Below are 19236 nucleotides of genomic sequence, written 5' to 3'. Positions count from 1 at the left end.
ACTAGGAATTCATTCCAAGGTGATGTGGGGGGGTCAAAAGTAATTTCAATGGATGCAGGATATACATTTTTGTTTTGCAATTTGTGCTCTTCTTATTATGCTGGGCAGCATCCCAGTTAATAGGGACCTATATATTTCACTTGCCTCCCTCAACTATTAGAGTTGAAGTTTCTATAGATAGGATAAGATACTTAAAGAGTATTGCTACTGGAGCCATATTGTGTTTATTAATTTTTAAAAATACTTATTTTGCTGTTCTGGGTCTTAGTTGCAGCGCGCGGGAGTTTTTTGGTTGCAGAATGCGGGATTTACAGCATGTGAACTTTTAGTTGTGGCATGTGTGATCTAGTTCCCTGACCAGGGATCAAACCCAGGCCCCCTGCATTGGGATCACAGAGCCTTAGCCACTGGACCACCAGGGAAGTCCCAGACTGGGTTTAAAATCTTGTTTTTGCCACTTACTAGATTGTCACTAAGTTTAAAATCTGTTTATCACCTTCCTCATTCATGAGATAATCTCATAGGGGCGTCTCAAAAATTAAGATTAAAATGTGAAAAGAAGCATTTAGAACAATGTCTGGCATCTGGCACATAGTTAGCACTGTGTTTGTGTTGGCTAGTAAATTTTTACTTACTTTTTTTTTTGGTGGTACGCGGGCCTCTCACTTGTGGCCTCTCCCGTTGCGGAGCACAGGCTCCGGACGCACAGGCTCAGCGGCCATGGCTCACGGGCCCAGCCGCTCGGCGGCATGTGGGATCTTCCCGGACCGGGGCACGAACCCGTGTCCCCTGCATCGGCAGGCGGATTCTCAACCACTGCGCCACCAGGGAAGCCCTTTACTTACTATTGACATAGTGTTAAGATCCTTTGGTTTTGTATCACCAATTTTGGTCGTGGCCAAAATTTTATTAACCGTCAAACATTTAAACTGACAATCGAAGTTTCAAAGTGAAGATTTCAACCTAAATTTCCAGGTAACTGAGGCTCATCACTTTTTGAAATGTATATACACGTCTTTTTAGCAGATTATCAGGAAATTTAACTGTTCTTTGGGCAGCTGGGTTATAATTGAATCTTTGTACCAAAATGCAATGCTAAATGCTTTCAATGTTACCGAGGCATATTTCTCTACTATGCTCAACTTTGTAATAACTTCTTTGCTGTCAATGTTTGGCCCCAGCAACCTCAAGTCCTCTTCTGAAATCAGATAACCTGCTAAATTTATAAATTACTTATAAATACTGTCTAAAATAAAAGTAAATAAACTTGATTAGCTTGGGTTGAGACAGGCCTTAACAACAGTATTTCTGAACAAACAATGTCATCTATTTTAGAGTTCTGACATGTTTTGGTCCTACTTCGTATTTCTTGATTCCCAGATAGTATTTCATGTAAAATAAGTTACTTTCCATGGGACAACAGAGACCACAAAGACCTAATCTGGTTTCTTACCTGAAGTTAATTCCAAATGACTGACCCCACAATTCATGACTGAAAACCTTACGAATTTTACCTTAAGGTGAAGATTGCATTTTCCACCAACTCTTTCCTTTTGGCTGCGCCACATGGCTTGCGGGATCTTAGTTCCCCTACCGGGGATTGAACCCTTGGCAGTGAAAGCAGAGTCCTAACCACTGGACCGCCAGGGAATTCCCTACCAACTCTTTATTTTACTGTCATCCATAATGGTCATGTCCCACACTCTTTCAGTACTCTGGGAAATAGTAAAATGTCTTTGTCTCTACCGTATTTCTTGACAATCATCTTGGGAAGTGGCAGTGAAAGCAGAGTCCTAACCACTGGACCGCCAGGGAATTCCCTACCAACTCTTTTACTGTCATCCATAATGGTCATGTCCCACACTCTTTCAGTACTCTGGGAAATAGTAAAATGTCTTTGTCTCTACCGTATTTCTTGACAATCATCTTGGGTGATTTCAAATTCCAGGAAAATCCAATCAATACCCTAGCTTCAGAGTTCTTTAATCTCTTCAATTCCAACTAGTTTAGCACTGACATTTCACGTAAGTATCCTACTCAAGTTCTACCTCAAAATTTCAATATTCTCTTGTCAAACCACAATTTTTTTTAACACATGAACAAATTCTAAGTATACAGGATTAGAATAAATCCTTTCACCACAATCCAAATCTCATTCCCAGAAATAACCACTAAAAACGTTCTGCATATATCCATTACTTTCTATCCATTCCATGTACCTAAAACATGTGCATTCCCAATTTTTAAAAACTTCAGTGGAAGCACACTACAGAAAACTTAAGTTTTCTGATCTTTATGTTTTGGAGAACTTTCTGTGTCAGTACATTTATTGACTGCAGCTACATACACCTTATGCCATAAAAATGTGTAATACCTTATTTTACTCCATTAATGGTTATTTGGATTGTTTCAAATGGCTATTACATGCAGTACTGAATGAAAAAAAGGATATCTTGTAAACATTTGAGTACACCATCTACTACTACCTTTAGATTCCTAGAAATAAAATGTTGGCTTAAAATTATGTTCAATTTTTATTTATTTTTGGGCCGTACCACAAGTCTTGTGGGATGTGGGATTTAGTTCCCCAACCAGGGATCTAACCCGGGCCTTACGCAGTGAGTTCAGAATCCTAACCACGGGACCGCCAGGGAATTTCCTAAAATTATGTTCATTTAAATGAGATTCTGCCAAATGCCTTCTAAAACATTTTGCTAATTTACCAGGTTCCCAGAATCCTTGCCAAAACTTTTTAAAAATACGTGCCTATGGGCTTCCCTGGTGGCGCAGTGGTTGCGCGTCCGCCTGCCGGTGCAGGGGAACCGGGTTCGCGCCCCGGTCTGGGAGGATCCCACGTGCCGCGGAGCGGCTGGGCCTGTGAGCCATGGCCGCTGGGCCTGCGCGTCCGGAGCCCGTGCTCCGCAACGGGAGAGGCCACGTCAGAGGGAGGCCCGCATACCACAAAAAAAAAAAAAAATACGTGCCTAATACTAAATGTATGAAATTACTTCATTGACTGAAGTTGCATTTCCCTAATTTCTAAGACAGAATTACTTTATTGGTCATTTTGATTTCTTCAGTGAATTACCTATCTCTACCTTTTGCCCATTCTTTTCTATTGGCTTGTCATGATTAGTGCTCTTCAAATGCTTTGTTAAATGTTGTAAATATTTTATTCAAGTATATCACTTACTTTTTAACCTATGTAATTTTTTTTTTTTTTGCCACACCACACGGCTTGTGGGATCTTAGTTCCCCGGCCAGGGATTGTAGCTGGGCCCTAAGCAGTGAGCATGCGGAGTCCTAACCACTTGGACGGCCAGGGAACTCCTGACCCATGTTACTTTTAATGTTAGGTTTTTTTTTTTTTAACTTTCCTTTGTAGCTTTTACATTCTGTATCATTCTTGGAGGATTTCCCCCTATCATTAATAAGAATTTGAAATTTTTTTTCAGTGAGTGGGCCAGGAACCACCAGCATCAGAATCACCTAGCTCTGCTTTATCTATGGTAATCACTAGCTATATGGGATTAAATTTAGTATAAAATTAAATATTCAGTTTTCAGTCACACTAGCCACATTCCAGATCCCTAACAGCTCTATGCGGCTGGCAGCTACTTTATCAGACAATGGAGAGATACAGAACATTGCATCACAAAAAGTCACACTGGATGGAGCTGATCCCTCAGGACTAATTCAGAATCTGCCTTTTAGATCTAAAAGAGATGTCAAACTTCAGCACACATCAGAATCACCTAGAGGGCTTAAAGCAGATCACTGGACTCTACTGTCCCATTTCTGATTTAGTAGGTCTGTGCGGGTGCCCGATATTTATATATCTAACAAGCTCCTAGGAGAGACTCATGCTGGTAGCCGGGATCACACTTCAATCGTTGTCAAGTATCAGTTAAATTGCAAATTCCTGGGCCCCACATCACCTACTATACGAAAGCCTATCTGAGGGTTGGGACTGATGAATCCATAGTCCCATGATTTTGATTGTCTGAGAACCAAGGTCTAGTTCTATGGAAAAAACTAGAGCTATGAGGCTAATTAGTTGTGAGAACAAAAAAAAAAACCAATGGTTGAGGGAGGGAGGTATACTCCTCATGGAGGGTGTTAATTGTATTGGAAGCAGCTTTACAGCTATCACCCCTAAACTTGTGATGATACAGCCAAAGGAATGGGGTGCTAAGGAGTATGGAAGTCACGGTCACTGGATTTGAGGCTAAGAAATTTAAGCTAGAGTTCTGGATAGGTTCTTCACATAAACAATGAAGTTATCCAGGCTGACACTATAACTTGTAAGCAAATATTTGGTTTTCAGTTTAGAAAACATTAAGTGTTCAGAGCAAAGCATGACAGACAGTATATATACAAGTTATCACCAAATCCTATTTGACATATCTCTGGAATCTCTCTCCAATTCTCAATGCCAGCGCCTCAATTTACCCTTTTACATTTTACCATTTGAATTACTGCACTAACTTGTTTCCTTACATCCAGGCCCACCTGCAAAACATTACCCATGCAAAATGTAGTAACAAGTATGTACTGAGTGTTCAACATACCAGGTGCTGTCATCAGGCTGGAGATTTAGTGATAACATACATCTTCCACTCTCCTAGTAGAGGAAACTACCAACTAATAATCAAGTGTGGTTAATGTTTCAGTTAAGTCCACAGGCCTTAAAAGCCTATCAGGATAAAATAAATAATTTAGGAGTTAAAAATAATAATAATAATTTAGGAGTTATAGTAGGCCTTAGACAAGGTACCTGCCTCGCCCCCACTCCTTCCCAGACTTTATGTTCTCAAGGTTGGTATAATGCTGGGTGAGCCATGCAGAACAGCATTTGATGTTAGAATACAAGTGAAGTTCATTATCACTCATTTCTTGTCAAAAGAATTCATGCTAAATAGAAAAAATGAAAACTTGCACAAAACTGAATGGGTAAATAAAACCTTCACGCTACTTCTAACAACTAATCACCTTCCCCTCTTCCTTGGAGGTAATTTAACAGTTCAGGAAGTTGAAAATAGCATCTTTATCACATGTCAAAATAGAAAAACTGTAATAGATGCTATGTCTCTCACTCAAACTTAAAAACTCAACAAATGATCCTCTCCCCAGTGACTCTCTTTAAAGCAAAAGTAATTACAGTTTAGATTTTCAATACAAGGCCAAATAAATAGTTCTCCTTCAGTTTTGGCCTGTCAATTCACCTTTTGGCATGAAGTACTTTAACTTAGAGGGACCAGACACCATTCACAAGACTTTGTACCTGACAGCAATAAGGGTTAATGAAATCCCATTCAAGTGTCTGAACACAAAATAGGTTTTAAAAATTTTAAGAATCTTAAGAAACAGGATGAAACCAGAAATCCATCATGCTATACTTTCTTAATGCTATAGCCTAATGGTTGGCATTAAGCCAATCCTTAATGAATCTTTTAATTTCCAGAACTGACATACAAAAATAGTTGAGAGAATAAAACTAAAGATAGAAGGGTTTTTTTAAATTTTAAAGTTTTTCCCTGAAGCTAAGCAGTACACTATCAGGCATACTGATACCTTTGGTATGCTCCAGAGAAAGCAGACCAAGTCTAAAGTAATTTTTTAGAAGTACGTTAAGTCCAAACATACCTCCGAATGTGGAAAAACCTAAGGCTCTGAGGAAACTGCATTTCCTTAACAGGACCAGAACCCAAGTTATACTTCTGTAACATTAACAAAACAGAGTTGACTGCCAAGTGTTATTATGCCCAGAGTCTCCCAAAAGTAAGATTTTCTAGTTGTGGCATTTCAAGAAAATGGTCTTGAATATTATTTGGAACACTCATATACTTAACAAGGGAAGAAAAAAGGTTGTGTTTTCCCTTCTAAATCTAAATACTCTATCCCTATCTATTACTACCACTTCCCATCTCCCAAGTTTTTGTTCACTATTTGTCCCGAGGCCTAGCCTATGATGTGAGCTCCCTGAGTACACAATTACCTGAAGGATTAATCTTTGTATTCCCCCAGCACTTTAACACTGCCTGTAACGCAGGTCCTGAATGACTGACATAAGGAAGTACTGAAATATAAAGCAGTTCTATGCTATGACAAATACGCAGAAGCTGGAAGGAATAAAAAGTGCCAAAATGCGGAAGCTCAAAGATTTAGAGGACGACAACACATTTAGTTTTATTTCAATCAAATCACAACACTTTCTTTTCCAACTGTTGCAAAGTGCATCTACAATTTTGTTACAGATCCACTTTTAAAAGGTTTTCTGTGACATTACAGCAAGCCTCTTTTTTTTTTTTTCCCAAACAGAGGAATATTCCCAAATTCTTCCTCAAGCAAAAATAAAAACTCCATTCCAGTAAATGGCAATACATGAAATTACAGTAAACCAGACACCTGAAAGGATAGCCAAGAAGTCTTCCAACAGTTTATTAGAAAGAATGTAGACATTAAAAAAACTCCCCACTGTCATGAACATAAATTGAGGTTTTCAGCCCAGGTACAAGCTGAATCAAAAAAAATAATAATAAAATAAAAAATCCAATAGTGTATTAACATTTTTTTCACTCATTTGCCATACTGACAGTGCAAATACAAATTTGGTCTAAATGTACAGACTCAAGCAACAATGTACAGCCTTTCTTCGTCCTCCATGCTAAGAGATGTAAAAGTTTAAGGGTCAAACAATACCAAATGTACAGGCTTCAAAACCATCTAAGTTAGGGCATTCACTAGTTTTAGCTAAGATACATCTGGAACACTGACAAGTGATCACTTACGTACAATAATGTGAAGTAAATTTTTTGAAAAATAAAACTTTAGTGGAATAATCCTGAAGGATATACCAGAGGAACAACATGTTACCAGTTTAAAGTATCAACCAATTTGTTTCAGCCACTTTGAGTCCATGTTCTAAAATCTAAAATTTACTTTCCCTAAGCTGAAAGCTTCCGATCATGTCAGTATCTATGTTATGAAGTAAAGGAGACTTAGGTGAAATGTTTTTTATTTATCACAACTGCTTTATCAATTGCCTAGGACCTCAACAGCATCATGGAAATCTGGGAAATGTTCATGCATAAGGTTATTGCCTTAGCTGACTTAAAATTGCCCCATACAATGGTACATATCAACCCTTAGTGAAGCCTTTAAAAAACAAACAGGTTGAAAAATGGGTTAAAGGAGGCAAATACAGAATCTGCCTTTAGAGCTATCAACTTAGGAATTCTCTCAATTATGAAATCTTGCAGAAGTTATTTTTCTTTCTCAAAATCCAGCGATGACAACATTCCTTACTCCAGATCTGGCATTTCTGAAAGGATTTTTAAAAGATTAGTATAAATTACAAGGGAATAACCTTACAACTTCAAAGTTTTACAATAGGAAAAAGCAGCCACCAAGAGTTAGTTTCCTAGAGAATTGTCTTTTTTTAAAAATTTGAATCTCAAATCACTCAAATTTCTGCTTTAGCTATTTTTTAGAGGCCATAAAGAAATAATCATGTATCTTCCAAGAATTTTAAACAGGTTAACTTCTCTATTTTGAGAGTTTGGTCTCTGATGTGAAATATCACTGTGTAAACATACTTTTTACAAAGATACTTACTTTCATCATCACTGTCTTGTGAATCCTGCAGAAAGGAAAATTTTAAAAGTTACCAAGTTGATCAAACATTCCTCTGCTAACTGAACAGTTTGTGCCTTAAAAAGCTGAAGCACTGTACTTTTGACTAAGGTAGCAGATATATCAATCTTTGGTTAGACATAATCTCTGGTTTGGTGGCTATATCAATCTTTGAACTTATCAATGGACTTAAGAACAGGTTTACTTAACACAAAGAGACATACAGCTGAGGATCTATCTTCCTATAAGATATATGCCTTCTCGTGGGAATTGAGTCCACCCTTTAAATCCCTTCCTATCAACCAGACTGAATCCTGGTATAAAATGGTTTCTCTTCTCTCTTGGCATTCAATGGAAGAGGAAAATGGCTCAATATGAAGACCACTGGAATGACAGAAGACAATGAACTCTAATCCTAGCTGCTGAATTGTCTAAGTATCTTCCAAACTACACTGAACAACTTTCTTAAAGATGTTAACAGGATGCCAGGTGGGGAAATGTTGAGAAGAGTGGTCTAGTATATCCTTATAGATTCACAACATCCGTTTACTATATACATCCCTCTGACCAATCCTGCTGTTAAAACCTGTTCAACTTTCTTTGTCAAAATAATCCCTAAACTGTTAACTGAGTAAGGCATACGTCTCTATAAAATAGTAATTTTGAATTATAAATCTGGTGCCTTGAAGAATGATGCAGGGGATACCTGTTTCCTAGTAGGTATCCATCCCTCAAAAATGGGCACATTTAAAAAACTGGTTTTCCCTGTAATATTTTTTAGACCGTTAAGTGGCAAAAAAAAAAGGAGCAATCTTGAATCTACATAAAACAACCTGAAAATACATTGTTTCTTAGTATTTAAGTAAACATAGAAAAGAAATTATAGACTTACATCATCTGCTCCATCTACTTCTGGTAAATCTACATCCTCATCACCACCCATGTTGTTCATCATCTATTTGAAGTGTAAAAATTAGTTTTAAAAATGATGTTAAATTAAGCCCTAAGTATTAGGTTGCACGCTCCAGAATAAACCTTAAGTATGTCATAGATTTCCACCAATTTAAAAAAAGAGAAAGAAAAAAAGAAAAAATATCAAACTATATATTAGGTACCTTCCTTTCTGGAAAAGGTAGATTATAGGTAATTATATAAAATCCTGAAACCTTGTAGGAAGTTAAGAGTAAGTTCTCATTGAAGAAAAATTATTAAAATTCATCCAACAAGATATATATGTATAATGTAGAAATTAAACACCACAATCCTGTATAGCCGTCACCTCTGGTGGCTAAGAATGAGATTATTTGTACTGAATAGTTGTAAGTTTTGTATCTTCAACTAAGTGGCAAGTGTATTATGGTATTCTCATTGTAGTTTTAAAATATTGTGAAGAACCAATAAATAATTTAAAATAAAGTCCTCTGGGCTGATTAGCTTGCATAAAAGGCCTGAATACTGAATCAAAGGCTAATCACCAGTAACTAAGTAACAAACAGAACATAAACCTTGAAAGAACAGATACACACTGTGGAAAACACCCTTGTATACTTACAATAAACTGGGACCAAAAGAGCATACTTATACATCTGATCATAAAGCAAGCAGTATATTACTTAAAGAGGAACAAATAAGCAGACTAAATAATTAATATGAGATGGGGACTTCAAAAATACATGCTTACCTGGACTTCAGAGTTGGAAGGGGACTTAAAATGATACCTACTCAAATCTCTCAGTATAAAAATTCTGGGCATCAACTCTCAAAAATAATATGAGCAAGTAGTAAAGAGTTTTCCTACATCTGAAAGCACTAAATACTGGTTAAGTTTCTTTGAGCAGGAAAAATGCTCAAAAGGTGCCAAGCACAACGCTAGGTACCGAGATGCAATGGCAATAGACACAGAACTGAATACATTTGAGAGCTACTTAGGAGATAAAAACAAAATACAGACAGCAAAGACAGCAGTTAATGTTATACTGGATAGAGAGAATCAGTGAAAGAGAACATTGTTAAGAAGTTATGACTTGCACAGCTGGGTAAATGGTGGCATCAATTACTACAGGTAAGGAGTAGCATAGTTTAGGAGAATCACATGAATACCATTATCTCCCTTCTCTGTTTTGAAATCAAGGTGTCAGGAGCCATGTGAGGAGAGATGTTAAATAAGCAGTTGCATACAGGAAGCTGAGCACTTACTCCTTTTAACTCTTTGTTGTCAAAGAAGAAACATAAAAGTATAGTCAAGATTTCAAATCACAATGAGAATATCTTCAACTTACAATCTAACGTTTTCTTTTCTGATCAGCTTTACTGCAACACATTTAATAAGGTCTAGTCTACCTAAGAGAATCTCAATGATTTTTTTCCCTTTGGCCATGGCAATATGTATTTCAGTGACATCCTGGAAAAACAGGCTTACTTAAAATCCTTTCCCTGATTTTGCAATTAAAATATCCCTACACACAACTCATTGTACATATCTCATCATGATTCTTGTGTTTAAAGGTTTATATTCATATTACATGGCTCCAAAATGCAAGCCAATTACTACATTCATGCTCCTTAAAAAAAAAATCTGTTCCAATGCTGGAATAAAAACTAACTGTGCTGCACTGATTGAACGGTTTATTTTTTGTTGTTATACATCAACTTTAGAACTTAACACTAATTTTTTAAAATTCATAAAAGAAGGTTAAATGACCATTGTTAAAATCTTATTTGGTTTTCTGCAGAACAGTCTTGAAAGTAAAATAATGCATGTCCTAAATATCACTATGTCTTTAAAACCAAATTAAACTGACTACACAGAAATCCACTGGGAAGGAGGTGGAAGAATGCATTTAAAAGAACTTACCTCAGAGAAACGATCAAAATTAGACATGTCTTCATCTGAATCATCTTCCCAGTCTTTCCAATTATTGAAGTCCACACTAAGCCAATTAAGCTATAGATCAATACAAATATCACCCTATGATTAGGTTATCTTGTACTCTTTTAGTGTGTACCTAAAGACTACATTTTTTGAGCTGTGGGTTCATACTCACTAGTGAGGCATGGAACCAGCACACACACACACACAAAAACTAGAAAAATGTAATAATGGTAAATATAGTTTCATGAAGCTGCTTTCACAGTTTTCAGAAACAAACCTACTTTTGGAACTTCCCTGGTGGCGCAGTGGTTAAGATTAAGAATCCGCCTGCCACTGCAGGGGACACAGGTTCGAGCCATGGCCCGGAAAGATCCCACATGCCGCAGAGCAACTAAGCCCATGTGCCACAACTACTGAAGCCCGCAAGCTCCAGGGCCCGTGAGCCACAACTACTGAGCCCACGTGCCACAACTATTGAAGCTGGCGGGCCTAGAGCCCATGCTCCCCGACAAGAGAAGCCATCGCAACGAGATGCCCGTGCACTGCAATGAAGACCCAACGCAGCCAAAAAAACAAAAAGAACTGGGCTTCCCTTGTGGCGCAGTGGTTGAGAGTCCGCCTGCCGATGCAGGGCACATGGGTTCGTGCCCCGGTCCAGGAGGCTCCCACATGCCGCGGAGCGGCTGGGCCCGTGAGCCATGGCCGCTGAGCCTGCGCGTCCGGAGCCTGTGCTCCGCAGCGGGAGAGGCCACAACAGTGAGAGGCCTGCATACCGCAAAAAAAAAAAAAACAAAAAAACACAACACAAGAAGAACCTACTTTTTAAAACAAAAATTCACTGGTAGGAACTATTCAAATTCAGATATTTGATTAATTTATTATTTTTTAAATGTCACCATGATATGCTCCGATGCAGCATCTGAGTAATTTATACTTCTAAGCAAAATCTGCCTCTTGAATGCAGAAGAGTCTGCATCTATTAGTGACTATCTTATTCTGACCACACTTGGTATTAAGTTAAAGCTAATAAACCTCAAAGTAGAGAAAAACATATAGAACACAAGGCCTTAATGTTAATAGTACCTAGCTATGAAACAAAAACACTACATTCCTTGTACCAATTTTTTTTTTTATGTAAGTTTCAGGTGTGTAACACTGTAACTCAACATCTGTATACAACTACAAAGTGATAACCCTCCAAGTCCACTTATCGTCTATCACTATACAATTGACTCCTTGTACCCCTGTTACCCACCCCTCCAACCCTTTCCCTACTGGTAACCATCAATCTGTTCTCTGTATCTGTGAGTTTTCATTTTGTTATGCTTTTTAAAATTAGGTTTGTCTTTTTCCTTCTGACTCATTTCACTTAGCTTATTACCCTCAAGGTCCATCCATGTTGCTGCAAATGGCAAGATTTCATTCTTTTTTAATGGCTGAGTAGTAATCCACTGAATACACACACACCACAGTTTATCCAGTCATCCATCAATGGATACTTTGGTTGCTTCCATGTTTTGGTTACTGTAAATAATGCTGCAATGAACACAGGGGTGGCATACATCCTTTCCAATTAGTGTTTTCATATTCTTCAAATAAATACCCAGAAGTGGAATAGTTGGATCATATGGTAGTTATACCCTTAATTTTTTGAGAAATCTCCATACTGTTTTCCATAGTGGCTGCACCAATTTATAATCCCAACAACAGTGTACAAGAGCTCCCTTTTCTCTGTATCTTCTTCAACATTTGTTATTTCTATTTTTCATATTAGCCATTCTAACAGGACATGATCATCTCATTGTGGTTTTTGTTTTTTGTTTTTTAAATTTATTTACTTATTTTTGGCTGCGTGGGGTCTTCGTTGCTGCGTGCGGGCTTTCTCTAGTTGTGGCGAGCGGGGGCTATTCTTTGTTGTGGTGCACAGGCTTCTCATTGCAGTGACTTCTCTTGTTGTGGAGTACAGGCTCTAGGCGTGTGGGCTTCAGTAGCTGTGACACGTGGGCTCAGTAATTGTGGCTCACGGGCTCTAGAGCACAGGCTCATTAGTTGTGGCGCACAGGCTTAGTTGCTCTGAGGCATGTGGGATCCTCCTGGACCAGGGCTCGAATCCATGTCTCCTGAATTGGTAGGCAGATTCTTAACCACTGTGCCAACAGGGAAGTCCCTCACTGTGGTTTTGATTGGCATTTCTCTGATAATTAGTAATGAACTTGGGCCATGGCAGTGAACGCCTGGAATCCTAACCACTAGGCCACCAGGCAACTGCTCTACCCATTTTTTAATCAGGTTTTTGATGTTGAGTTGTGTGAGTTCTTCATATATTTTGGATATTAACTTCTTATCAGATACATGACTTACAAATATATTTTCCCATTAAGTAGGCTGTCTTTTCATTTCGTTGGCTGTTTCCTTTGCTGGGCAGATACTTTTAGTCTGATGTCAATGTATCTTTAATTACTTAAAAATACCAAACTTTCAAAAAAAGAAAAAGGAACCTACCTTTGCCCTTTCTTTTGTTAACCTTGGCCATGACTGGCCAGATTCTCCTTTTCGTAAACAACATAAAATTGATCTGTCCGTTCTTTTATGCTTGGAATCCTAAAAACAAAAATAAGCGCTATCACACCGTTTATCTCTCTGGTATTACTACAGGACACAAAGTAGCTGGTTATTTGTCATTTCTCCTAAATTTCTTTCCCTAAACTTTCTCTAAACCCTGAAACAACCCCTGGACTTCTAAAGATTTCATAAGCTATCCAATTGCAAAAAACATTTTTCCTCCCCTGCACAAGATGAATAGAATAAAACCTTAAAAAAATTAACTAAATATGGTACAATTATAGAACATACTTAGATGTATCTATGCTTAAATAAGACAAGGCTTAAGAATACAGTCCTTACATCAACTACACAATTTAATTTTAAAAAGATAAAAAAATAAAAATAAAAAAAAGTATTGCCCTGAGTACAAACAATAACAAGAACAAAAAAAGTATCCAGAAAAGTAGTTACAAGAGGGAAAATGCAAAATATATACTTATTAGCCTCTGAACTGTTAAGAATTAGTGCTTATCTCTAAAATGAGTACTTAAAGTATGTCCATTTCCTTACAATTTAAATTGGGATTAAAGCATCGAGACTACTTACATTTGGATCAATACAGTGAAAAAGATCAATTTCATTTAAATGTTTAAAATTATCACTTCCTCCAAGACAACTGTACCAAAAAAGAAAAAGGGAAAAAAATGAGTCTCTTCAGAGAGGTAAAGATTAGTGGTATTTTCAATGAAAACACGAAACAATCAAGCCAAAGTTATTCAAGCTGCCTGAAACAAGCCTTTTACCCAATGATGTAAAATGGTAATTTACCTGAATGTAAGTTTGGATTTTTCAAAATTTACATTAACATCTTTACTGTCTTCAACACAAAATTCAATGAAGACATAGTCCCTTCGATCGTACCACTTTGCAGAAGCAGGCTGCCTACAAAAAGATAAAATTAGACAAAGTTAAGCTGAAATTCACTAACTATTTACATAACCTCCAAAGCTTAGCATGTAAGTAACATACTTCTGTTCTCCATCAGAGCACTGATTATTTTGAGGCAGTTTACTGCAATTTCAAATGGGAACTACATCTTTTTCCCTAACAGCTGCAATACAAGTTAAAACGCAATAATAGGGTCTTCCCTGGTGGCGCAGTGGTTGAGAGTCCGCCTGCCAATGCAGGGGACACGGGTTCGTGCCCCGGTCTGGGAGGATCCCGCATGCCGCGGAGTGGCTGGGCCTGTGAGCCATGGCCGCTGGGCCTGCGCGTCCGGAGCCTGTGCTCCGCAACGGGAGAGACCACAACAGTGAGAGGCCCGCGTACCGCAAAAAAAACAAAAAAACACACGCAATGATAGGGACTCCCCTGGTGGCACAGTGGTTAAGAATCCTCCTGCCAATGCAGGGGACACCAGTTTGATCCCTGGTCCAGGAAGATCCCACATGCTGTGGAGCAACTAAGCCCGTGCTCCACAACTACTGAGCCTGTGCTCTAGAGCCCGCGAGCCATAACTACTGAGCCTGGGAGCCACAGCTACTGAAGCCCGTGCACGTAGAGCCCATGCTCCGCAACAAGAGAAGGTACCGCAATGAGGAGCCTGCGCACCGACGAAGACCCAGCACAGCCAAAAATAAACCCTAAACAAACTAAACAAAATGCAATGATACAAATTTCATCATAGAAAGGATTTTAAAAATGAAACAAAATGCTCACTGGAGTTAACCATTTAGGTAGCCCTGTCAAAATTTGTGCTACTCCTTTACAGCCCTGCTCTTAAGAATTCAACTTCACAGAATTTTAAAAACCAGAACTAGGGGACTTCCCTGGTGGCGCAGTAGTTAAGACTCCGTGCTCCCAGTGCAGGGGCCCTGGGTTCCATCCCTGGTCAGGGAACTAGATCCCAAACGCATGCCACAACTAAGGAGCCCGCCTGCTGCAACTAAGGTCAGGGAACTAGATCCCACATGCATGCCACAACTAAGGAACCCACCTGCCGCAACTAAGACCCAGTGCAACTAAAATAAACACACACATATATATTTTTAAAAAATAAAAATAAAAATCTGAACTAAGCCATTGTCAACTCATATACAGTATTCAACATTTCTACTTACAATGTTAGGAACTGTGGGGGGATTTTTTTTTTAAGTATGAGAAATGACAGTATTTGTCCTCAAAAAAGTTCTCATTTGGACTGTCCTGGCAGTCCAGTGGTTAAGACTCCAAGCTTCCACTGCAAGGGGCAGGGGTTCAATCCCTAACTGGGGAACTAAGATCCCACATGCTGTGTGGCACAGACAAAAAGAAAAAAGAAAGTTCTCATTTGTAGCTGACTATATAAAGCAAAGCAACTTTTTTTCCCCCCCTGGGCAAAAAAATCTTCCTTACAAACCCTTATGATTCTAAATAATGACATTAGATAAAAAATTAAACTTTATAGTCCCATCTGTTAATCTGTATCTGTATCCAATATATACTTATACTAGAAACAACTTGGAATATTTGCTTTTTCCTTATTATTCACCAGCTCCTGTCCCTTGCAATAGACCCCTGTCTTCTTCAATGTTAGCTGCCTAAAGCTCTACTCATCCATTAAAATTATGTTTTAGAATATAGCTAAAAATCTAGTAGAAAAAAATACAAATGTGGTTAATTAACAGGCAACAAAGATTATATGTGGTAAATACTTTGAAAAATTTCCTTTGTCATCTTTAAAACAAGTTACTTAGATAAGTATTTACATATGCATAAAAATTCCAAGAAGAATTCACATGCACACAAATGAACAGCATTTGCCTCTAAAGAAGGAACCAGAAAGATGAGACAAAGTAGAGCCACCTCATTCTCAACTGTTTCAATTATTTTTTAAAAAATAAGCATGCGCCACTTTGATAATCTAAAAATCAAAGTTACAGGAATTCTTTGTATTTTTTGAAACTTTTCTGTAAACCTAAAACTTCAAAATAAAATTTAAAACCAATTAGTTATTATATGTTCAAACACTACTCATAAATCAACTCAACTTAAAGGAACTGTTTTGCTTCCAACCTCTGAACTTCCCAACCCTGAGGAGTAGCAGTTTAAAGTTCTAAAGTTACAGCCAACTTCTCATCAACATTTTCACACAACTGTTAAACTTGACTAGTCATGCTCTACTCCAAAACACTGATATCAGATCTGAAATTAAAAATTACAGATGGCAATTTCCAAAGTCTAAATACCAACAAATCAGCAAGGATAAAAGCTATTTTTTCAGGCATCTATTGGCAGATTAAAAGGGGGGTGGGGGGACACGCGTTTTTAAATGCCTGTGAAAAAGACACCTAACCAAACTTCCATATTAATAGAGCTAATAAAAAATTTAGGAGTTTTATGATTAGGTCCCAATAGGCCATACATTATTTCTAGCTTACTTTCTTGCCAAAACAGTATTCTCAATATGTGGTAACATGTTTGGGTCTTTTCCCCACAGCTTGTGGGAGCTTAGTTCCCCAACCAAGGAACAAACCCGGGCCCTCAGCAATGAAAGCACAGTCCTAACCCCTGGACCGCCAGGAAATTACCCCATGTTTGGTCTTTAACTGAAAATATTTGCTAACTTAATAGATACTTAAAACTTTAAATGACCAAATTCATAGATTTTCAACTTGAAGTAACCAGACAGTCTTATCTTTAAAAAGCACTAATAATAACAATCTGGGGCAATGAACACCCCAAGTGTCAAAATACTACTTATTTCCAACAAAAAGAAATAAGTCCCTATAGAGAAATGGTTGACCCCAGCTCCAAGGTGGGAAATATAAATGAGCTTGGGACATCTCATTGTGCAAATCAAGCTATTAAAAACAATGAGATCAGGGACTTCCCTGGTGGTCCAGTGGTTAAGACTCCGCACTTCCAATGCAGGGGGCCCGGGTTTGATCCCTGGTTGGGGAACTAAGATCCCACAGGCCGCACGGTGTGGCCAAAAAATAAAAAAAATCATAAAAATAAAAACAATTATGTCGGGATTTCCCTGGTGGCACAGTGATTAAGAATCCTCCTGCCAATGCAGGGGACACGAGTTCGATCCCCGGTCCGGAAAGATCCCACATGCCACAGAACAACTAAGCCCATGTGCCACAATTACTGAGCCTGCACAGTCTAGGGCCCGCGTGCCGCTGCTACTGAGCCCACATGCCTAGAGCCCGTGCTCCACAACAACAGAAGCCACTCCAATGAGAAGCCCACGCACCACAACGAAGAGTAGCCCCCGCTCACCGCAACTAGAGAAAGCCGGCGCAGCAACAAAGACCCAACACAGCCAAAAAACAAAAAAACGAGATCAGTCAAAACAGAAGGAAACAATTAAGAGTCTCTCTCTCCTTGGCCAAGGACAATTTGAAAGGATGACTGCAAACTGATCCAAATACACAAAATATAAATACTCCAGTTTATATTGATTAAAGAAATGTAAAACAGGGCTTCCCTGGTGGCGCAGTGGTTGAGAGTCCGTCTGCCAATGCAGGGGACACGGGTTCATACCCCGGTCCAGGAAGATACCACATGCCACGGAGCCGCTGGGCCCGTGAGCCATGGCCACTGAGCCTGCGCGTCCGGAGCCTGCGCTCCGCAATGGGAGAGACCACAACAGTGAGAGACCCACGTGCCGCAAAAAAAAAAAAAAAAAAAAAATGTAAAACAAACTACCTACAATTCTAGATCACCAGAAGATGCTACAGCTCCAATTCTTTACAAAAAGGCAATTAAAGAGAAAGAATAGGCGTTTATCCTTCTTTCCCTTTATAAATCTTTATTCATGATACCCAAATACGGCCAGTTCATGAAGAAAACTTCTTTACAGAATTCCAGCTTTGTGTGGAATAAAACGTGAGGAGGAAAAAAAAAAATCACCATTTTGCAAACTTTAAGCTGATTTGGCAGCGTTCATCAATGAATGGGACCATTAACAGTGATTAGATGAACAGCAGATAAAGAACTTATGATCTTAGCATCACTAAAAGTGGGACGAGACATTCACCTCCTGATTTGATCAACGTCATATATTCCACAGTAAACTTAATTCCAGTCTATAGGAAATATGAGGAAAAGAAACAAGTTAAATGATATCACAAGAAGTGAAAAATTCAGAATACTGTTTCTTAACTCAATGGCAGAAAAGAGGGGGAACTGCTCTAGATTAAGAGACCTAAGAGTTATCAAACAAGTGCAATTTGTAAATCTGGTATGCATCTTGATTCAAACAAACTAAACATAAAAAAGATTACTGAAACCATGGAGACCTAGATATGGACAGAGTATTAGATAATGTGAAAACCGTTAGTTTTGTTAGGTGTGAAAGGCACTGTTTTATGGAAAACAAATGTCCATTCAAGATTAAAAGGGAAGTACATGGGGTCTGCTTTAAAATAACTAAGGAAAAAAGGGAGAGATAAAGCAGTGTGGCAAAAGCCTGTTGAATCTGGTGGATGGGTAGATGGGGATTTATAACATTCATAATACTTTTTAAAAAATGATATTAAATGGTTTCAGTATGGAATGCTTTCTTCCTTTAGAGCAAACCAGTCTAACTGTGAAATTGTGTTATTTAAAAATTTAAAAAGACTCCGTGCTCCCAATGCAGGGAGCCCGGGTTCAATCCCTGGTCAGGGAACTAGATCCCACATACTGCAACTAAAGATCTGGTGCAGCCAAATAAATATTTTTTAAAAAAATCCACTGGGCAGAAGAGGACAGGAGAAGATAAAATAAGAATGACCCTGTACTGATAACGGTTGTGACTGAATAATGGGTACAGGAGGAAGTCATTGCAGTATTCTACCTTTCCTGTTTGAACAAAAAAGGTAATAAAGCTGAAAACAATTACCCTGATTTTTTTCAAATTAATTTTTATCGGAGTACAGTTGACTTACAATGTTGAATTAACCTGATTATAGTGAGCAGATTCTTCTCTCAATACATTTACAAATGGCTATTTCAATAAACTGGTAAAAATGCTTTTCTAGGCAAATTTAACAACATAATCTGAAAATACTTAATAGTACTGTTTACCTTGCTAAAGTCAAGTTAAACATTAAGAACCTATAGTAGGGCTTCCCTGGTGGTGCAGTGGTTAAGAATCCACCTGCCAATGCAGGGGACAAGGTTCGAGCCCTGGTCCAGGAGGATCCCACACGCTG

The 19236-nt window shown here is 38.4% G+C and overlaps 1 protein-coding gene across 1 annotated transcript in view; it reads right to left on the bottom strand.

Annotated features, from left to right (window-relative positions):
• Positions 1–6163: 6163 nt before the first annotated feature.
• PTGES3 (prostaglandin E synthase 3) overlaps positions 6164–19236 on the bottom strand; it is a 31338-nt gene continuing 18265 nt past the window's right edge. The window contains exons 2-8 of the mRNA XM_007129392.3: positions 13880–13993; positions 13658–13727; positions 13010–13108; positions 10490–10579; positions 8528–8590; positions 7618–7642; positions 6164–7324 (exon numbers count right to left, since the gene is read on the bottom strand). Coding sequence (XP_007129454.1) covers positions 7305–7324; positions 7618–7642; positions 8528–8590; positions 10490–10579; positions 13010–13108; positions 13658–13727; positions 13880–13993 — 481 coding nt within the window. The 3' untranslated portion in view covers positions 6164–7304. The remainder of the gene's footprint in view (positions 7325–7617; positions 7643–8527; positions 8591–10489; positions 10580–13009; positions 13109–13657; positions 13728–13879; positions 13994–19236) is intronic.

The sequence above is a fragment of the Physeter macrocephalus genome, chromosome 6, assembly GCF_002837175.3.
Source record: "Physeter macrocephalus isolate SW-GA chromosome 6, ASM283717v5, whole genome shotgun sequence".
Lineage (NCBI taxonomy): Eukaryota > Metazoa > Chordata > Mammalia > Artiodactyla > Physeteridae > Physeter > Physeter macrocephalus.
Note: the sequence above shows the minus strand (reverse complement) of the source record. Positions and strands in the feature narration are given on the sequence as shown.